This window comes from Phocoena phocoena, chromosome 2, assembly GCF_963924675.1.
Source record: "Phocoena phocoena chromosome 2, mPhoPho1.1, whole genome shotgun sequence".
NCBI classification, from domain to species: domain Eukaryota; kingdom Metazoa; phylum Chordata; class Mammalia; order Artiodactyla; family Phocoenidae; genus Phocoena; species Phocoena phocoena.
The window spans coordinates 151846863-151868257 of NC_089220.1; the positions used below are offsets into that span (position 1 = coordinate 151846863).

Consider the following 21395-nt stretch of genomic DNA (forward strand, 5'->3'; position numbering starts at 1 on the left):
AGGCTAACCTTGTTGGACTTACAAATGCACTCTCGGAAGGAGACTCATTCTTATGTAGGGGACTTACTGTAATCATCTTCGAGGTAGGCAACGCTAAACCACTGGATAATTGTTGATTAAAATGACTGACATTAATTGTTAAAAATTACTACCTGCTTCTTCACTGTCCCTTACTTTTCCCTGTCTATCATTTTCTTATATTATTCATTCAACAAACATTTACTAATTACTCAGAGAGAGGGCAGTTTTTTAAAAATCCTTCCCTACGAATCTAACGTTCTGTGGTAAACAGAAAGTAAACAGAATAGGTTAGCAAACCACACGGTATGTTAATTAGGGAGGTGGGCCAAGAGAAAAAGGGAGCAGGATGGAGGGGAAGGAAGGGCTGTACAGGGCTGCATTTTTAGATAAAGTGACAGAGAAGGTGTCACAGAGGTGCCATCTGAGTTAAGACTGACAGTGGTGAAGGAGTGACCATCCAGGTATCTGGAGGAAGAGCGTTCTGGGCAGAGGGAACAGACAGTGCAAAGGCCCCAAGATGGGCCTGACGCATGTGGGGAACAGCAAGGAGGCCACTGGGCTGCACTGGAGTCGGAAGGGGCAGAACAGCAGGACTTAGAGGCAGAGGCATGGGGAGACCATATCCTGCTGGACTTTGTAAGTTTTGTGAGGACTCTGGCCTTTACTCCGAGTGAGAAGACAGGCCACCAGTTACCGAGACAGGATTTCCCCATCAGACCTACTATTTTTTTTGTTTGTTTTTTGTGGGTTTTTTTTTTCAGAAAATAGTAGTGTTTTTATTTTTTATTGTTTTTGATTTAGTTTAATTTTTATTTTCTATTGGAGTATAGTTTATTTACAATGTTGTGTTAGTTTCAGGTGTAGAGGAAAGTGATTTAGTTATACATATACATGTATCCATTCTTCTTCAGATTCTTTTCCCATATAGGTTATTACAGAATATTGAATAGAGTTCCCTGTACTATATATTTTATATGTAGTAGCGTGTATATGTTAAATAAGTCAGACAGAGAAAGATAAATATCATATGATATCACTTATATGTAGAATCTAAAAAGAATGATACAAATGAACTTATTTACAAAACAGAAACAGACTCACAGACATAGAAAACAAACTTACGGTTACCAAAGGGGAAAGGTGTTGGGGGAGGGATATTAGGAGTTTGGGATTAACATATACAGACCTACATTTTTACCTCATTCACTCTGGTGAATACGGGCAGAGACAAAGTACAGAAGCAGAGAGAGCAAATAGCAGCCAGTTAGTTGATCAGGAAGATTCTGATACAAGCATGTGAGGTATGTGGGGTTTGGGGGGGTGGGGTGGGTGCAGGTACCATCATGAGCTCAAGTGTAGACTTGATAAGTTTGAGTGGAGTAGAGCAAATGGATATACAAGTCTTGGTCCAGGGCCTAGGTCTGGGCTGGATATAATTTGGGGGAGTGTATATTTACCCAGTGTTTAGAGCACGGGACTAGATTAAGTACCAAGGATGAGGACGTGGATGAAAAGAGAAGACGTCCAAGGATTGAACCTTAGGTCACTACAAAATTAAGAGGTCAGGTTGATGAGGAGACACCTGCAAAGACCAGGAGAAGGAATGGCATGGGGGATAAGGGGAAACCAGATCTGCAGTGAAGAAAGCATAGCTGAGAAAGTGTTTCTAGGAGGAGTGACCCACTAGGTAAAATAAGATGGATGAGAATCACTGCTGGGTTAAGCAAAGAGGAGGTCATGGCTGACCTTGACAAGAGGAGCTTTGGCAGAGAGGAGGGCAAATGCCTGGTTTGTGTGGGTTCAGAAGAGAACGGGGAGAGAGACAAGAGAGGAAGAAAGCATGGACTTCTTCAAGAAGTTTTGCTGTAAAAGGAGAAACGGGGATGGTGTGGTGAGCTGCAGATGAAGTCAGTTTGAGACAGAGCTTCTTTGAAGATGAGGGAATGTTCCAATGTCTCTAGGAGTAATCTCATGGGGAGGGGAAATCTGATGAAGTAGAGGGAGAGAGAGCAGGATGTAACCAGGTTTTAGACCAATGAGTAAGACAAAGAAGAGAGAGGAGACTTGAAAGTATGTGCAAAGGATGTCATCGTATTGATTGATCCTGGAATTTAAGCAGAGGAAGGACAGAGGGGCATGGAGTAACAGGGGTATGAGGGCTTGAAGGAAAAATGTTTTCCATCCACTTCCCTAAAAGAAGAGGCAAGAGAAGACCCTGCCCTTTGTGGATTAGAAAAAATGGAATTCCTTCATTACCCTGCTCCCCCAGCATCTACAATGGAACAGGGTACTTACGAATCTTCTTCAAAATAGCGCATGTTTCTGTTTAGGCCATCTAGACTTTGCATATCCTCAGGGGTCAACTGGAATTCAAAAACCTATCAGAAATGTGAGAAGATCAATTCAATTTCCTGGAGGCAATTACTGCAGCCCCTACATGCCCCCCACATGCAGATACACACACACAATATATATGTAGGAACTTATGTAGGTTTCATGAGACAGTTGTCATGAACTTGGGGTTCATTCCCTGACAAAAGTCATGGGCATTTGTCCATTCAAAGAGTTGAGATTAGCAACTCAGGTCACCCTCAGAGACTTGTATTGAATAGCTGTGGTAGTAGCCAAGGAATCCTTGAGATTTTTGAGCCCAGGTCTCACTTCAGCTAACTCCTTCATTTTTTTAGCTGAAGAAATCAAGGGATGATTTACTCAGGGCCGTACTGTTGAGTGAAAACCAGGACTGAGACTCAAACCTGACGCTCTGTTGACTGTTCTTTACAACCACCATGCCTACTCGCTTGTAGGATTTGGAGGACAGGACAGTTAACTATAGCACATATACGCATAGAATATACAGGGAGATAAGCTTTGCCCCAATACACATTGGGAGCCTCCCAAGTAACTCATCCCGGGGAAAATGATGTGCTTCTGTCAGCTCCCTGCTGCCCAAAACCCTACCAGGTACCTGGAAGTTCTCCTTGAGCCTCTTCTCATTGAAGCTCTTGGCCAGAGCAGCCACCCCTCTCTGCAGCTGATAGCGCAGGGTGACCTGGGCTGGAGTTCGCCTGTGCTTTTCAGCAATGGTGTTGAGTACTGGATCCTGCAGGAGAACTGGATTGTCCTTTTTCACCCTGGGAGGGAGGCAGAGGTGCTATGTGTCTGAGGTTGTGTATCCATTCTACTTGGGGATAGTTCATTCAGGCTAGGGGTGGTTGATCCTCTAGAATCTTCCTCATTACCTTCTGGCTGTCTCAATATTTCTTTGGCTTCTTTTGGTAAATCCAAAGAAGGACAAGGGAAAGAAAGGGAAAATTGGGTAGTTTTTTCATCTCTTAAACATTTCTGAGAAACTTAGTAAAAGATTGAATAAGTCAAGAAGACAAAATTGTTGTCCACAGTAAGACCCAATGACCACCATCATAACAAATAACCAAGAATTTTATAAGAATTTGCTATTGCAAAAAATGCTCTCAACTAATTGTCTCCATTTTGTCCTCAACTGTTAAAAGGTACACATCTATATTCCTCTTGAAGAGATAAAGAAACTAAAACTTACAGAAGTTGTAACTTGTCTCATATCCCTCAACTGCTAAGTGTAAGAATCATGGCTTGGAATTACCTTGTCACTCTTTAAATCCAAACCTTTTGAATTGGATGAACATTTTAATCAGTAATAATTACTTTATTATTCAATAATGTTTTATTGAGTCCTCACAATGTAGGCTAGGTAAAGGGTTTGCAAAGATGGATGATTGCTCTTGACTATACTTAATTTCCTCCAGATGTTGAGATATGTCTCCAGAAGGCACAGCATCTAGGGTCGGAATACCTTTATAGAGATCATTACCATTTTTTCCTTAAGTCAGACCCCAAGGCAGCATATGCAACAAGGAGAATGTCCTTGGACTTGCAGAACTCCAGCAGTTTGCTCTGGTTGAGGTAAGGGTGACATTCCACCTGTAAATTGCCAAGCAGAAGTATTGGAGTGTAGGACCAGCAGGCTTGCCAGCACCAAATTTACAAGGAACATACAGTGAATACAGATTCACGGCACCAGAAATACTTAGAAATACCAGCAACGTGGGCCAGCAAGTGACCGTCATCCACAGCTGTACCCATGGTGCACCAAACACAATAGTTTTAGTGCCTAAAAATGTCTTGTGCTTTACCTGTTCATCCCTCCCTCCCTCCCCATGAACCCTTTGCGACCACTGATCTTTTCTTTCTTTCTTTCTTCCCTTTTCTTCTTTCCTTCCTTCCTTTCCTTCTTCCTTCCTTCCTTCCTTTCTCTTTCTTTTTTTTTTTGGAGCACTTTTGGTTTTACAGAAAAAATCGAACAAAAAATACAGTTTCCATATTTCCCTTCATTCCCTCTCCAATTTCCCCTATTATTAGCCTCTTACATTAGTATGGTACATTTATTAAAATTGATGAGTCAATATTGGCAGATTATTATTAAGTAAAGCCCATAGTTTACAATAGGGTGCATTCTTTGTGATGTGAATTCTATGGGTTTTGACAAATGGATGATGTGTATCTTTCATTACAATATCCAACAGAATAATAGTTATACTGTCCTAAGATTTCCCCTGTGTACCACCTATTCATCCACCCTTCTGTCCCTTTGTACCCCTGGCAAGCACTGATCATTTTACTGTCTCCATAGTTTTGCCTCTTCCAGAAAGTCATAGAGGTGGAATCATACAGTAGGTAGAATTTTCAGATTGGCTTCTTTCACTTAACAATATGCATTTAAGTTTCCTCCATGTCTTTTTCTCGCTTGATAGCTCACTTTTAAATTGCTAAATAATACTACATTGTAAGGCTGTCCCAGAGTTTGTTTATCCTTTCACCTCTGGAGGGATGGAAGGACATCTTTGTTGCTTCCAAGTTTGGGCAATTGTGAATAAAACCGCTATAAAACTCTGTGTTCAGGTTTGTGTGTTTTCAGCTCCTTTGGGTAAATACCAAGGACTACAATGCTGGATCATATGGTAAGAGTATGTTTAGTTTTGCTAGAAACTGCCAAGCTGTCTTGCAGAGTGGCTGCACCATGTTGCACTCCCATCAGCCATGAATGAGAGTTCCTGTTGCTCCACATCCTCACCAGCATTTGGTGTTGTCAGTGTTCTGGATTTGGACACTTTTAACAGGTGCATAGCAGGAGGGTGGCCCCACCCCATCTGTGGTTTTTCTCTCTGTGGTCTCAGCTACCCACAGTCAACCATGGTCTGAAAATATTAAATGGAAAATTCCAGAAATACACAATTCATAAGTTTTACATTTCACACTGTTCTAAATGGTGTGATGAAGTCTTGTGCTGTCCTGCCCCATCCCACGCAAGACAGGAATCATGCCTTTGTTCAATGTACCCACACTCTATATGCTACCAGCCTGTTGGTCACTTAGTAACCATCAGATCATCTGTTGTGGTATCGCAGTGCTGGTGTCCAAGTGACCCTTATTTTACTTAATAATGTCCCCAAAACACAAAATTAGTGATGCTGGCAATTCAAATATTCTCTCTCTCTCTCTCTTTTATTGGAGTATAGTTGCTTTACAATGTTGTGTTAGTTTCTGCTGTAAAACAAAGTGAATCAGCTATATGTATACATATATCTCTTCCCTCTTGGACCTCCCCGCCCCCCATCCAACCTATCTAGGTCATCAGAGAGCGAGCTGAGCTCCCTGTACTGTACAGCAGGTTCCCACTAGCTACCTATTTTACACATGGTAGTGTATCTATGTCAGTCCTAATCTCCCAGTTCATCCCACCATCCCCTTCCCCACCCGACATGTCCACATGTCTGTATTCTACGTCTGTGTCTCATTCTTGCCCTGCAAATTGGTTCATCTGTACCATTTTTCTAGATTCCACATATATGCATTAACATACAATGTTTGTTTTTCTCTTTCTGACTTACTTCACTCTGTATGATAAACTCTAGGTCCATCCACATCTCTACAAATGACCCAATTGTGTTCCTTTTTATGACTGAGTAATATTCCATTGTATATATGTGCCACATCTTCTTTATTCATTCATCTGTCGATGGACATTTAGGTTGTTTCCATGTCCTGGCTATTGTAAATAGTGCTGCAATGAAAATTGGGGTGCATGTGTCTTTTTGAATTATGGTTTTATCAGGGTATATGCCCAGTAGTGGGATTACTGGTCATATGGTAGTTCTATTTTTAGTTTTTTAAGAAACCTCCATACTGTTCTCCATAGTGGCTGTATCAATTTACATTCCCACCAACAGTGCAAGAGGGTTCCCTTTTCTCCACACCCTCTCCAGCATTTATTGTTTGTAGATTTTTTGAGGATGGCCATTCTGACGGGTGTGAGATGATACCTCATTGTAGTTTTGATTTGCATTTCTCTAATAATTAGTGATGCTGAGCATTTTTCACATGCCTCTTGGCCATCTGTATGTCTTCTCTGGAGAAATGTCTATTTAGGTCTCCAGCCCTTTTTTTTTTTCCTGCCCATTTTTTGATTGGGCTGTTTGTTTTTTTGATATTGAGCTGCATGAGCTGTTTGTATATTTTGGAGATTAATCCTTTGTCAGTTGCTTTGTTTGCAAATATTTTCTCCCATTATGAGGGATGTGTTTATGGTTTCCTTTGCTGTGCAAAAGCTTTTAAGTTTCACTAGATCCCATTTGTTTATCTTTGTTTTTATTGTCATTACTCTAGGAAGTGGATCAAAAAAGATCTTGCTGTGATTTATATCAAACAGTGTTTTCCCTTTGTTTTCCTCTAAGAGTTTCATAGTGTCTGGTCTTATATTTAGGTCTTTAAACCATTTTGAGTTTATTTTTTGTGTATGGTGTCAGGGAGTGTTCTAATTTCATTCTTTTACATGTAGTTGTCCAGTTTCTCCAGCACCACTTATTGAAGAGACTTACATTAGTATGGTACATACTAATTTCTCCATTGTATACTCTTGCCTCCTTTGTCATAGATTAAGTGACCATAGGTGTGTGAGTTTATCTCTGGGCTTTCTGTCCTGTTCCATTGATCTATATTTCTGTTTTTGTGCCAGTACCATACTCTCTTGATTACTGTAGCTTTGTAGTATAGTCTGAAGCCAGGGAGCCTGATTTCTCCAGCTCCGTTTATCTTTCTCAATATTACTTTGGCTATTCAGGGTCTTCTGTGTTTCCATACAAATTGTAAAATTTTTTGTTCTAATTCTGTGAATAACACCATTGGTAATCTGATAGGGATTGCATTGAATCTGTAGATTGCTTTGGGTAGTATAGTTATTTTCACAATATTGATTCTTACAATGTTCCAAGAACATTGTATATCTCTCCATCTGTTTGTGTCATCTTTGATTTCTTTCATCAGTGTTTTACACTTTTCTGAGTACAGGTCTTTTGCCCCTTAGGTAAATTTATTCCTAGGTATTTTATTCTTTTTGTTGTGATGGTAAATGGGATTGTTTCCTTAATTTCTCTTTCTAATCTCTCATTGTTAATGTATAAGAATGCAAGAGATTTCTGTGTATTAATTTTGTATCCTGCTACTTTACCAAATTCATTGATTAGCTCTAGTAATTTTCTGGTAGCATCTTTTAGATTTTCTATGTACAGTATATTGTCATCTGCAAACAGTGACAGTTTTACTTCTTCTTTTCCAATTTGTATTTCTTTTTCTTCTCTGATTGCCTTGGCTAGGACTTCCAAAACTATGCTGAATAATAGTGGCAAGAATGGACATCCTTGACTTTTTCCTGATCTTAGAGGAAATGCTTTCAGTTTTTCACCATTGAGAATAATGTTTTCTGTGGGTTTGTTGCATATGGCCTTTATTATGTTGAGGTAGGTTCCCTCTATGCCCACTTTCTGGAGAGTTTGTTGAATTTTGTCAAAAGCTTTTTCTGCATTACTGAGATGACCATATGGTTTGTATAAATTTCCAAAACAGAACCAAGAAGAATTAGAGAATATAATCAGACCAATCACAAGTAATGAAATCGAAACTGTAATTAGAAATCTTCCAGCAAACAAAAGTCCAGGACCAGATGGCTTCACAGGAGAATTATATCAAACATTTAGAGAAGAGCTAACACCTATCCTTCTCAAACTCTTCCAAAAAACTGCAGAGGAAAGAACACTCCCAGACTAGTTCTATGAGGCCACAATCACCCTAATACCAAAACCAGATAAAGATATCACAAAAAAAGAAAATTACAGACCAATATCACTGACGAACATAAATGCAAAAATCCTCAACAAAATTCTAACAAATGGAATCCAACAACACATTAAAAAGATCATACACCATTATCACGTGGGATTTATCCCAAGGATTCTTCAATATATGCAAATCAATCACTGTGATACACCATAATTAACAAATCAAATATTCGCTTACTGTGCTTAGTTCCCTGACCAGGGATCGAACCTGCACCCCCTGCATTGGAAGCACAGAGTCAACCACTGGACTTCCAGGGAAGTCCCATTACTGTACTTAATTAAAATTAAACTTTATCATAGGCATGTACATATAGGAAAAAACATAGTCTATATAGTGTTCAGTAATATCCATGGTATGGTTTGGGGCATCCACTGTGGTGGTGGTGGGTGGGGGGAGGTGTCTTATCCCACAGATTAGAGAGAACTATTGTATCTCACTTTTGTCTTAATTTGCAAATCTCTAATGATATGTGATGTTTAACAATTTTTCATATGCTTATTTGCTACCTGTTCAGGCAAACCTTGGAGATACTGCAGGTTCAGTTCCAAGCCATCACAATAAAGCAAATATTGCAATAAAGGAGCCACCTATTTTTCAGTTTCCCAGTAAACATAAAAAGTGATGTTTACACTACACTGTGGTCTATTAAGTGTGCAATAGCATATGTCTAAAAACTACATACCTTAATTTAAAACGACTCAATTGCTAAAAAGTGCCAAAACAGTTACAATAGTAACATCATCAGCTAGTGTCCAAAGGTACAGTACATGAGAGGGGAGTGCCATTGGTGACTTTGTTGAAGTGAGAAAAGAGTAAGCTGATGAGGAGGGATAAGAGGTTGGGGGGCCAATTGGTGGGGTTCACCTGGTTGCAGACGGGCTTGTACTTGAGCCCTGGCTTGTTCAGGATCATCTCCAGCTGCTTGCAGTTAAAGTTGGACACCCCAATGGACTTGGCCAGTCCTGCGTCCTTACACTTCTCCAGGGCCTGGGGAGGAAGAGGTGGTGAGGAGTAACTGGCTAGAGAAGCATAACAAATGGTAGCATGCTGTGGATGAGAGACAATACGTGATGCAGATGTCAGTAAATAAGACAAGAATTGGCCAATAGGAGGAGAATGAGAAATAAAATAGTTTTTGAAATGGGTAAGGAGATAGAGTAAGAATGCAAGCAGCCAAGGCAGGGCTAAGAGATCCAGTGCGATCTTTAGCTAGCACCTAAAATAATATGATAGAACAATATCAGAACAAGCGCCAGGAGAATGGAGCTTGAGTCAGGTGCAGCCTGGGAAACAGGAAGTGGCCATGCCATCTCCCAGACCACCAGCTCCTTGTTTTCTCTTTGACCTCATTTCCTATTATTGACCACCAAATTCACTCTGTTCCAGCCACACATGCCCCTTTGCTAGTTTTTGAACATGGTAAGCTCTCGCCTATCTTAAAATCTTTGCCTTGATTTTCTTTATGCCTGCATCACTCTTCCTCCAGATACCCACTTACTCTACTTAATCCATTAATCAATTAATCAATTTCATTATCCATTTAATCAATTTCCTGCAAGTCTTTGGTCAAATGCCACCTTCTCAAAGAGGCCTGCCCTGTCCATTCTGTTTTTAATTGCCTATCTATGCCCCAAACCCAGCCTGGCACACTCAGTTCCCTTACTCTTTCTTATACCACTGCATCCTTCCCCCCCACCAGTAGCACCTACCATTCTATGGGGTCAGAGACCTTGGTTTTGTTCATGGATGTAGCTTGAGTACTTAGAAGTACTCAGTAATCATAAGCACTCAATAACCACTTATTGAATTACTAAATAGAAGAAATGTGAAACTGAGGCAGAGGGACATTCAGGGACTTGCCCAAGTCTACACAGGGGGCAGAATTGGACTACATCCTTCTCTCCTCAATTCCTTTTCTGTCCTCTCCGCCCCAAGGTGCAGAGACATGGCCTCTTTGGAGCTGCACTCACCTCCCATGTGGTACAGAGATCCACTGTGTCAAAAATGATGTTTCCATGTGTGTCCTTTGGGAAAAAGTCCTCCCCAGGCTGGAACATAGGAATGAAGAAGAGGTTGGATCAAGCTATGTCTGGCCTCAGCCAATATGTTTGGAGCCTTTAGACCTTGAGGCTAATGGAACCATCTATCCTTATTCTTGAAAGGAATGGTAGTACATTGAGAAAGTACAGTTCCTAGAAATGTTTTTAACCCCTAAAGGTTTAATAAATATTGTTTGTGTCAAGGACAACTTGAGATACCCAAGACCCCATCCTAGTGAGAGCCCAGAGTGGTGCCATAGCTGAATGGGCTCCTTTGTCCCAGATCCTTGTGGGATAAACCCTTCCATCCCTGCTTTCCACCTGGAGGTGGTCTTTTGAGAGAGGGACTTGTCACCATCTCAAGGGCTGAGTCTCATCCTCCTTAAATTTTCTGTGCCTTCACAGGTCTCTACACTGGCATGTTCCCCAGACACCAGTGGGCATGAGGCTGAAATTCAAGAGTACAGGGACTTGAAAATATACATAGTTGTCCACAAGATCAAGGCAAATACATTGAAACCAGTAAACCCATCAGTCTGGGGCTGGAATAGTGAACTGGGATAGGGATAGTTGCAGAAAAAAGAAAAAACAAAAAGAGAGAATATTAAAGTATTATATATGATTCTTCTCATTTTCACAAACGATATCCTCTTTTTATTTAGCTACTAATGATGTTGATAACCAAAGTAAAATTACTTTCGCTAACCTTCATAGCTATTGGGAAATGAATAAGATAAAGATCCACATAGCTCAGTTGAAGTTTCTTCAGTGAGCTTTCCAGGCAAGTTTGGACCAATTCTGGACGGAAAAAGGTGCTCCACAACTGCAGTGGTGGAAAGAGAAGTGGGGTGGGATTATTTAAGAATATTTAGGAGAGATTAATACAATGGCAAATAAATAACAACAACCAAAAACCCGCTCGTGGTCGTTGGGAAGTGACAAGTCATCCTGTGAAGCTCAGGATTCTTTATCATCATAGCTTATTTTCACATTGAATTAAGAAAACATGGTAGAAAGTTAAAATACGGTCTTACACAGATGCTCTCAAAACTGAAAATACAAAAAGGAATTATTTGGTTTGTTTGTGCAAGATATATCCCTGGGTTCTCCCTCAAACATCATAAATTATAATATCTGGAGACTGGGCTGGAAAACTGCATTTTATTTTTCATTTTTTTAAGAATTTTTGATATGGACCATATTTAAAGTCTTTATCAATTTTGTCACAATATTGCTTCTGTTTTATGTTTTGATTTTTTGGCCCCAAGGCATGTGGGATCTTAGCTCCCTGACCAGGGATTGAACCCACACCCCCTGCATTGGAAGGGGAAGTCTTAGTCACCTGACCACCAGGGAGGTCCCTGGGAAACTGCATTTGAAACAAGCACATCAAGTGATTGCGATTCAGGAAATTCTATCTTGGCTGCATTCAGTTGTTAGGTTTGCCAAAGAAAGCTAGGCCCTTTAGGAATTTGAGGGGGAGGGCATTTTAGTTACTTCATTTTAAGAAGTAATAATCTAAGGAAAATCCATCAAAATAACTACAGGTAAGGAAACAAACGGATCCCATGTAAAGAAGATTAAAGCTGAGAGTTAAGAGGGTAGTGCTCTAGCAATACCTCATCTAAACAAAGTCGTGTGGAGAGATTCACATTCTGGAGCTAGAAGGAAGAAATATCCATTCATAGACCAGTATAGGGTTCACTATCATGGACACCAACTCCCTCCTCTTGGGCTACTTTACCTCAAATTCAAATGCTTTTTTTCTAGCAGTAGTCAGTTCAATGAACACGATGGGGAAAATTCCTCTTGTGTTCCATTTCCAATCCAACTTAAATACTAAGTTCTTTTATTTGTTTCAGATGTGATATCAGTGGATATAAATTATATTAGTAAAAATGGCTTGAAAGTTTAAAAAATGCATTAGAAATACTTTTATAAACATGAATGTGATCCTCATATCAGTTCTGTGGTATTATATTATTTTTCCTACCTCATAGGAAAGAGAAATAAATGTCTATTGACAGCGCAATAGACTGAGATGTAAAGACTAAGACTTAAAGAGGTTAAAAGACTTTTTTTGGTTAAGAAATTTCACAAAGTCAAATCTAGAGAATATTAAAAAACTAAAATTTGATTGTAGTTTCCAAAAGCCTACACTTTCTGACTAAACTGCTTTACCTCACACTACAGCTAAGAAAGATTGTCGCTTCATCAAAACTTGAGTATAACAGAGTTGGAAAAGCCAAATCCATCCCTGAGTTTGAAAACATATGATAATAATAACAGCTAGTATTTTTGAACATTTAAAATACATTAAATATTTTTAAAGATTTACATGTATTTTTTTGAAGTTATACTCATAAAAATCCTGTGAGACAAATATTGTTATCTTCATTTACAGCTTGGGAAACTAAGGGACAGACTTTAGTTTGTCCAAGGTAAGTAAGTGGCAGAACCTGGATTCAAATATAGGAAGTCTGACCACAGAACCCACATTCCTATCCAGCTGTTCCAAACCAGCCTTCTCATAGTTCAAGGTCTGAGAGTGAATGAGAATTAAACCAATGGGAAAAGACATATGCCAAGAAATGATTCAGCTAAGAGTGAGCCTCCACAGATACATATACGACTATACACAATACCTTTGTAGTGCAGAATAAGTCACCCCTCTTCACAGTGCCATCTGCAATCTTCATCTGGATGGCTCTCCCAATTTCTTCTTCATTTTGGTACATATAAGCTGAATCAATATGGCGGTAGCCTACGTCGATGGCTCTCTTGATGGCCTTTTCTACCTCACTCTTAGCAACCTAGAAGAGCATGAAAAGATAAAGACCTACTTGATTCAGGAACAGATGACCAATTCCATAAGCAGAGCTAGTCAGCAGAACCCATTGTTTTTCTAGTGGTGACAAAGCTTAATGTTGACCTATGACCGGCAGTAAATATTTAACAACTGACTCTGAAGGAGTCCTGATTTGTAGTATTAGCCAGTTTCTATGGTGGAAGTATTCCCACCATTGCTAATTTCACGCAACCGATGCTGGGAAAAGACTCTTACAGTTGAATCTTTGAGCTCATGAGCTGGTCCCAGCACATCACATCATGAACTCTCTATTTCTGGACTTACACTATATACATGTATAGATTTACACAATATATAGATTTACCTTTCTAAATTAACTCACTCTGTAAGAGATCATTAAACTGGTTTCAACCCGGAAATCCAATGCCAAAAAATGATCAATGCGATGAAGATGTAACTTCAGAGAGAATAAATTTGTGATTTACCTTTGTAAACTTGGAGAAACACTTCAAACAACATTTGAGGAAGAACTAAAATGTAAAAAACAAAAAAAACACCCTCTTTTTTTTCACTTAAAAATATCTTATAATTAATTCCTTCTTTGGTTACTAAGTTCATCCTTAGCTAATATTCTCCTTCACAATTTTGTTATTCTTCTTAGCTGCCTACTGTTCTGCTGGACAACCAGGCTGGACTTCTGAAGTTACCTATCATTTTCACAGCCCCATTATCCCCTCTACTTCACTCAGTAATTAAAAGGTCTTTTGGGTATATTTTTTTAATTTGCAACTCCTGATGAATTGACCAGTCCCATGGGGATGAACTGACTGTCCACAGATGAAAGAGCCAAGTCAAAGTAAAAGCAACAGTCCGTGCTGGTGTCCTTGCTACAGACCTCAACATCACACTCCACGTGGCTCTCCTGCTGGGAATCAAGCATGAAGTTCAGTCTTCCAAACAGAGAGAGAACTTCCAAGTGCCACATGCCTTTCCCCACAGCACAGTATTCACAGCCTGACCTGTAAGAAACTATTTTCACCTCAGACCACCAAAACTCCCTCTAAGATGAATCTTGTCTCTCTTTCTCCAGGTCCTTTTGCCCCCGAGATTTCTCTGGATGCTCTACAATTGGAGGTGGATGGGAACAACTTGGACATTAGAAATTACAGAGAAACTTCATCACAAGAAATTTGTGGCAACATCTCTGATACGTGGTAATCAAGACAACTGGGTTTCACTGATTCTAATCTACTGTGGAATGGCTACAACTGGACAGCAAATGAGAATAAAGGGAAAAGATGGACCCACCCCTGAATTGCTGAAAGATGAAGAACTTCTGTATCTCTTGCTATAGCATCAGAATCACTTGCCAGCTCGTTAGAAATGTGGATTTTTGAGCCTTATCGCAGATTGAATGAATCAGAACCTTTATGGGCAGAACCCCAAAGTCTGCATTTTAAACAAGATCCTCAGGTATTTTCATGCCTATCAAAATTTGAAAAGCACTGACAATGCACAAAATAACCTAACCTGGAGAGAAGCGTACTACACACTAAGAAAGTGTGGTCCATCTGAATTTCCCAAATTCACACAGTGACTGGTCCTGATCAGGACCCAAGTCTGCTACTCCTCCATCTCCAATACCATTCTGATTACCTGAGGAGGGGCAGAAGTGCCCAATCCCAGCATAGGCATGAAGAATCCATCATTCATCTTTAAAGAAAAAAGTCTCGTTTGACTCATCTTCTCTCACTCTTCTGGCTAAACAAACACTAATTTTCCTCTTTATTAAGAGAAATCTGCAGAGGGAAGAAAATATTATTCAATACAATTGTTATTTTTTTAACAGCTTTAATGAGATACTATTCATATATCATAAAATCCCCCCCTTTAAGGAACTCTGCTCAATATTATGTAACAACTTAGATGGGTAAAGAACTTGAAAAAGAATAGATACATGTATATGTATAACTGAATCACTTTGCTGGACACCTAAAACTAACACAAGATTGTTAATCAACTATACTGCAATGTAAAATAAAAAGCTTAAAAAAATCACCCCTTTTAAAGTATACAATTCAGTGGTTTTTAGTATATTCATAGAGTTGTTACCACTACACAACTTTAGAACATTTTTATCATCCCCAAAGAAACCCACAATCATTAGAAACAAGTCCCCACCCCTCCTTCCCTTCAACTCCTGGCAATTGCTTTCTGCCTCTATAGATTTGCCTTTTCTAGACATCTGATATTAATGCTCTCATACAATATGTGGCATTTTCTGACTGCCTTCTTTCACTTAGCATAATGTTTTCAAGGCTTGTCCATGTTGAAACTTGTATCAGCACTTCAGTCCATTTTATGGCTAAATAACATCCCACTGTATGGATATGCCACATTTTATTTATATATTCATCAGTTGATAAACATTTTTTTTTTTTTTTTTTTTGCGGTACGCGTGCCTCTCACTGCTGTGGCTTCCCCCGTTGCGGAGCACAGGCTCCGGACCCGCAGGCTCAGCGGCCATGGCTCACGGGCCCAGCCGCTCCGCGGCATGTGGGATCTTCCCGGACCGGGGCACGAACCCGCATCCCCTGCATCGGCAGGCGGACTCTCAACCACTGCGTCACCAGGGAAGCCCAGCCTCCTTGTCCTTTTACTCTGACCTCTGACATTGGCCCCATTGCCTACAACTGCTTCTACCTCTGTCTTGCTGAGTATTTATTTATTTATTTTTGGCCTCGCGGCATGGCAGGCGGGATCCTAGTTCCCTGACCAGGGATTGAACCTGCACTCCCTGCAGTGGAAGTGCTGAGTCTTTACCACTGTACCACCAGGGAAGTCCCCCTGTCTTCCTGAGTTTAGAAATTCTTCAGCAACCTTTAAGCTTTCACAAAGCCAGCTCAGCTACTGGTACCTTCCCTTTGTTCCACAGGTCACACCAAGGAATGTACAATTAGGGAATACCCTAATTTTGTGGACTTTGATACAGATCTCCTTGATTCAGCCTCTCTGCAGTTCTCCCCTCAGTACTTATTCTCAACATTCTTTAAACCTGAGTTCCTATTTGCCTGCTTATTCCTCCATTTTATTTTAATTTCCTTTAAACAGCTCCTTCACACTGTAAGAAACATATTAAATTAGAAAAATTATATGAATTCATGCCTTTGAAATAATGTTTCCAGCTCCATTTCTCCTAAAAGATGCAAATAATATCCAGTAGCACATGTGCAACACTAATGACCAGAGTCTATTTCCCTCTAAAAGAAATCTGTCTTCTTAGAGAGTGGTTATTTTTATCTTGCATCAGGAAAATTTAGGACAGGGCTGAATATTATGTTGTTGCCAAAAATCGGGGGTGGCTACGTTGGCGCCAGCAACAACTAGTAACAAATGGCATCTGCTGAGGGAATTCTGCTGGAAATTATGACAATTCGAAAATGAAAGCAATGTTATTAATATTGTTATTTGGAAAAAGTTGAGTCTATGGAAAGCCATGAATTCATAATTATACTGAAATGAAAAGGAAAAGACAGTTGAAATACAAAAGAAGGATGAACAAAAAAATACATTTAATTTATCACTGATTTTAATGTTAGGGAAGGGAAGTGTAGTAATTTCTCTTCATCTAAATGAGTAATTCCTATACTAATGTCAGATTATAAAGTAGAGTTGTGTACTTTGTTTTTGTAAGCAGGAAATTGAAAGCAATCCAATCAGTACTAAAAGTGTGCCGAGTACAGGAACAATCAATCCCATCTGTAATTATTCACACAAAATGAAAGTTAAACACTTTAATGTCCAGTCACATTCTCCAAGTACCAGAAGAGTTCAACAGCATGGAAGAGAGGTAATTAAATATAAAGAGAGGTAATTAAATAAATATAAAGGTAATTAAATATAATTAAATATAAAAAATTAAATTAAATATAACGAAGTAATTAAATATAAATATAAAAATAAATATAAAATAAAATATAAATTAAATAAATATAAAGAGGAAATTGAATATAAATATAAAATATATATATATATAAACACTGATAAATGGAACCTCTAAAAGTCATGTCAATTCAGGAGATACCAGTATTGCAATAATACTAAAACCTGTGAGAAGGACAAAATGCATGGACATTTTAAAAAGCATATAGAAAGTGAAGCTTTACCATAAAAAGAGAAGTTGGTTTGATAATCAGTGGCTTGGATTTGAATCATTCTCAGAGAGTCAACCATACTAGGTCTCTACTAAGCATAAATCTATCATCCAAATTCAGCAATTTGGGCTAATTTTTTGCTCAAAAAAACCCTTTATGAATACTTAAAGTTGAAATTCACATAGTTTTTTTTTTTTTTGCGGTACGCGGGCCTCTCACTGTTGTGGCCTCTCCCGTTGCGGAGCACAGGCTCCAGACGCACAGGCTCAGCGGCCATGGCTCACGGGCCCAGCTGCTCCGCGGCACGTGGGATGTTCCCGGACCAGGGCACGAATCCGTGTCCCCTGCATTGGCAGGCGGATTCTCAACCACTGTGCCACCACGGAAGCCCAAAATTCACATAATTTTATATGTCATGAAATATTATTTTTCTTTTGGATTTTTCAGCCGTTAGAAAAATGTATAAACCATTTTTACCTCATGGACTATTCAAAACCAGGCAGTGAGCTGTGCCTGCAGGCCATGGTTTGTGGATCTCTGCTCTACACAATTAGCTGACATTATTATAATATCTATAATTATCTTTCTGTAGATTATTATCTTGTAATTGTGATGAAATATACATAACATAATATTTTTCATTTTAACCACCCTTAAGTGTACAATCCACTGGCATTAAATATATTCACAATGATGTAGAACCACCACCACTATCTATACCCAAAACCAACAAAAACAATGTACCTGTTACAAATTTTCCTTTTGGATTGTTCAGGGTTGGTGTATAGAACCACAACTGATTGTGTGTTTATCTGTATTTATCTTGTACCCTACAACTCTGCTGAATTTATTAGCTGTAGTAGTTTTCTTGTGAACTCTTTGGGGTTTTCTGTATGTTGAATCATGTCATCTGTGATCAGAGATAGTTTACCCCTTTCTTTCCAATTTGGATGGCTTTTATTTCTTTTTCTTGTCTAATGGCTCTGGCTAGAATGTCCAGTATGATGCTGAATAGCTGAGGTAAAAATAGGCATCCTATTTCATTCTCGATCTTAGGAGGAAAGCTTTCAGTCTTTCATCATACCATTGAGTATGATGTTACCTTGACTTTTTTCATATATGGCTTTCTTGAGACTTTGGCTAAACTACTCTGTAATATCACTGCGTTGGCATCTGTTTTGTACAGCTAAGTAGCCTACAGGGGCCATAAATCGACACTACCCCCTTCAGAAAGCTAATGCCTTAAACAAGTGTTTTCTGAATGCACCCCAAAGCAGAAATGGCTTATTTAGTTCCCCGGGAAGCCACTTCAGCTTGTGAGGTATAAAATAATGGCAGCAGCCTTGTTTGTACCTCATCAATCAGAGCAGCAACCTACCATCAGAACACAGAACACTGATATGTGGAAGACAAGCTCCTTATTTCCCACCCTGGATCCAGCAAATCACACCAGAACCTCGGTTTCCTTCCTCACAGCTGCCTGTCCCAGGTCTGGACGGTGGGCGGTGGGTAAACACCACCCTGAGGGCTGTAACTGACTGGTACGAACTGCAATTTACCAGCCAAGCTTTGCTCTGGATGCAGCAAGCCTTCAAATAGATTCTAGAGTTCCAAAATATTTACTTCAGACAGATTCTACCAATATAATTTTTGTCAAGGTAGAGAGATGGATTCCTGGTGCTTCCAATTCTGCCGTTTTTCCTGAAGACACTCTATAAATTCTTTGGGTTGATCTTTTTTTTTTTTTTTTTTCCGATACGCGGGCCTCTCGCTGTTGTTGTCTCTCCCGTTGCGGAGCACAGGCTCCGGATGCGCAGGCTCAGCGGCCATGGCTCACGGGCCCAGCCGCTCCGCGGCATGTGGGATCTTCCCGGACCGGGGCACGAACCTGTGTCCCCTGCATCGGCAGGCGGACTCTCAACCACTGCACCACCAGGGAAGCCCTGGGTTGATCTTTGAAAGTATTGTTTTACTCTAAGATCTGGTAACATAGAAATAAAGTTAATTTTCAAAAAAACCCCACTAATTTTTGTGTTGCAAAATACTAATATCATTTCATTAAAATCTGATAATAAAAAAGATGTTACTGCGGGGCTTCCCTGGTGGCGCAGCGGTTGAGAATCTGCCTGCTAATGCAGGGAACACGGGTTCGAGCCCTGGTCTGGGAGAATCCCACATGCCGCGGAGTAACTAGGCCCGTGAGCCACAGCTGCTGAGCCTGCGCGTCTGGAGCCTGTGCTCTGCAACAAGAGAGGCCGTGATAGTGAGAGGCCCGCACACCGCGATGACAAGTGGCCCCCGCTTGCCACAACTAGAGAAAGCCCTCGCACAGAAACGAAGACCCAACACAGCAAAAATAAATTAATTAATTAATAAATAAGAAAAACCCTGCTAATTTGAAAAAAAATGTTACTGTGAAAATATACATAGTTTAGAATTGACTATAGTAAAAACATCTTGGAGGATGCAAATATATTAACAAATACAGAGATTCTAGTAAAAAAATTTTACTAGACTATATTAAAGACTTTTGTCATTGATGGAACAGAAGGCAAATACACCGTATATATGCAGTTAACCCTCCAACAATGCAGGGGTTAGGGGTGCCAACCCAAGCACTGTTGAAAATCCACATATAACTTTGCAGTCTCTCTTTTATATCCGCAGTTCTGCCTCTGTAGATTCAACCAACCATGGATTACTAGTGTGGTACAGATTTACTGAAAAAAAGCCACTTGGCCTCACATGGTTCAAAACTGTGTTGTTCAAGGGTCAACTGTAAATAAATTCCAAATACGTAAGTGACATAAAGTGTGAAAAATGAGGAGAAAAATACAAGAAACTTCAAGACATAATCTTGTCTGAGAGAAGAGCTTGTTAAATAGACCAGAAAATCAAATGCTATGAAAGGAGAAATAAACATATTTGGCTATATAAAAATCCAAACTTTTAACAGAGTTAATAGGAAAATGATAAATTTGGAAAATATTTATAAACTAGATAACAGGGAGCTGATATAGCAAAAGACAAGTAATTTATAAAAATTTGACTGAGGCTATAAAGGTAAATTGCAAATAATAATACAAACCCAAATGTCCACGAGCATAGTAAAAGATTCACTAGTCGTTAGGGAAAAGCAAGTTAAAGTAACAAAAGAGATTTCAGTTTATAGCCACCTGACTGGCAAAATTTAAATGAGTCATAGTATCTATTGGGTAGCAGTGTGTATAAGAATGTAATTTCGTATATTGTAGCTAGGTATGTGAGATTAAATGTGAAAAGCAATCTGCCAACAACTATTGAAATTAAAATTTCATATACACTTTAACTCATAAATCCTGATCCCCAGAAATGAAAGCGCCTGTGTAATGGCACATGTATAAGGATATTTTACATAACCATATTTAGTGCCACACCCAGAACCAAGTGAACACTCACCCATAAGAAAATCAGTAAATAATTACAGTGACTTCACTCCATGTAACATTTGCTTTGCTAATGCACTTGGAGAAATTTCCATGTGCTGAACACAGGATCTGGTTTTGTTAAAACATGACAAATAATTTCCATATGTTGTATATGTGTACATATATACATACGTATATGTTTGTGTATATAAATGTATATATAGGTATATATTATATAAGCCTGGAGAAAATATAGGAAGTGCATATTAAGCTGTTAACATTCATTATTGTGAAATGTTGCTGAAACGAGTGAAGGGGGAAAAAGAGGGCATGGGGGACAAAAAGGGCAAAAAGAAAAAATTCAACGAAAAAGCAAATATATGATCATTTAAGTATATATTTAAAATTATATACTTATCTTTTTTCTTTATGTATAAATAAAATAATTCAGTAAGCAATATCAAATTACAGAGACAGCAAAGGATACACCAGTCAATATAATCACTTCAAAGACCAAGAGGTGACACGTACACCCTACTATATATAAGATAGATAACTAGCAAGGACCTACTGTATAGCACAGAGAACTCTACTCAATACTCTGTTATAACCTATATGGGAAAATAATCTAAAAAAGAGTGGATATATGTATATGTATAACAGATTCACTTAGCTGTACACCTGAAACTAACACAATATTGTAAATGTTGTAAAAAAAAGAAGACCAAGAGGTATGTACTATAATTCACTGTTG

General features: G+C 39.2%; 1 protein-coding gene across 1 annotated transcript; it reads right to left on the reverse strand.

Annotated features, from left to right (window-relative positions):
- Positions 1-3014: 3014 nt before the first annotated feature.
- Positions 3015-14823, reverse strand: LOC136119112 (aldo-keto reductase family 1 member C15-like). Its single transcript, XM_065872538.1, is given in 8 exon segments — positions 3015-3100; positions 3103-3155; positions 3872-3981; positions 9097-9219; positions 10203-10280; positions 10978-11094; positions 12917-13084; positions 14737-14823. Coding segments are annotated over 8 exon segments (822 nt in total).
- Positions 14824-21395: the final 6572 nt, after the last annotated feature.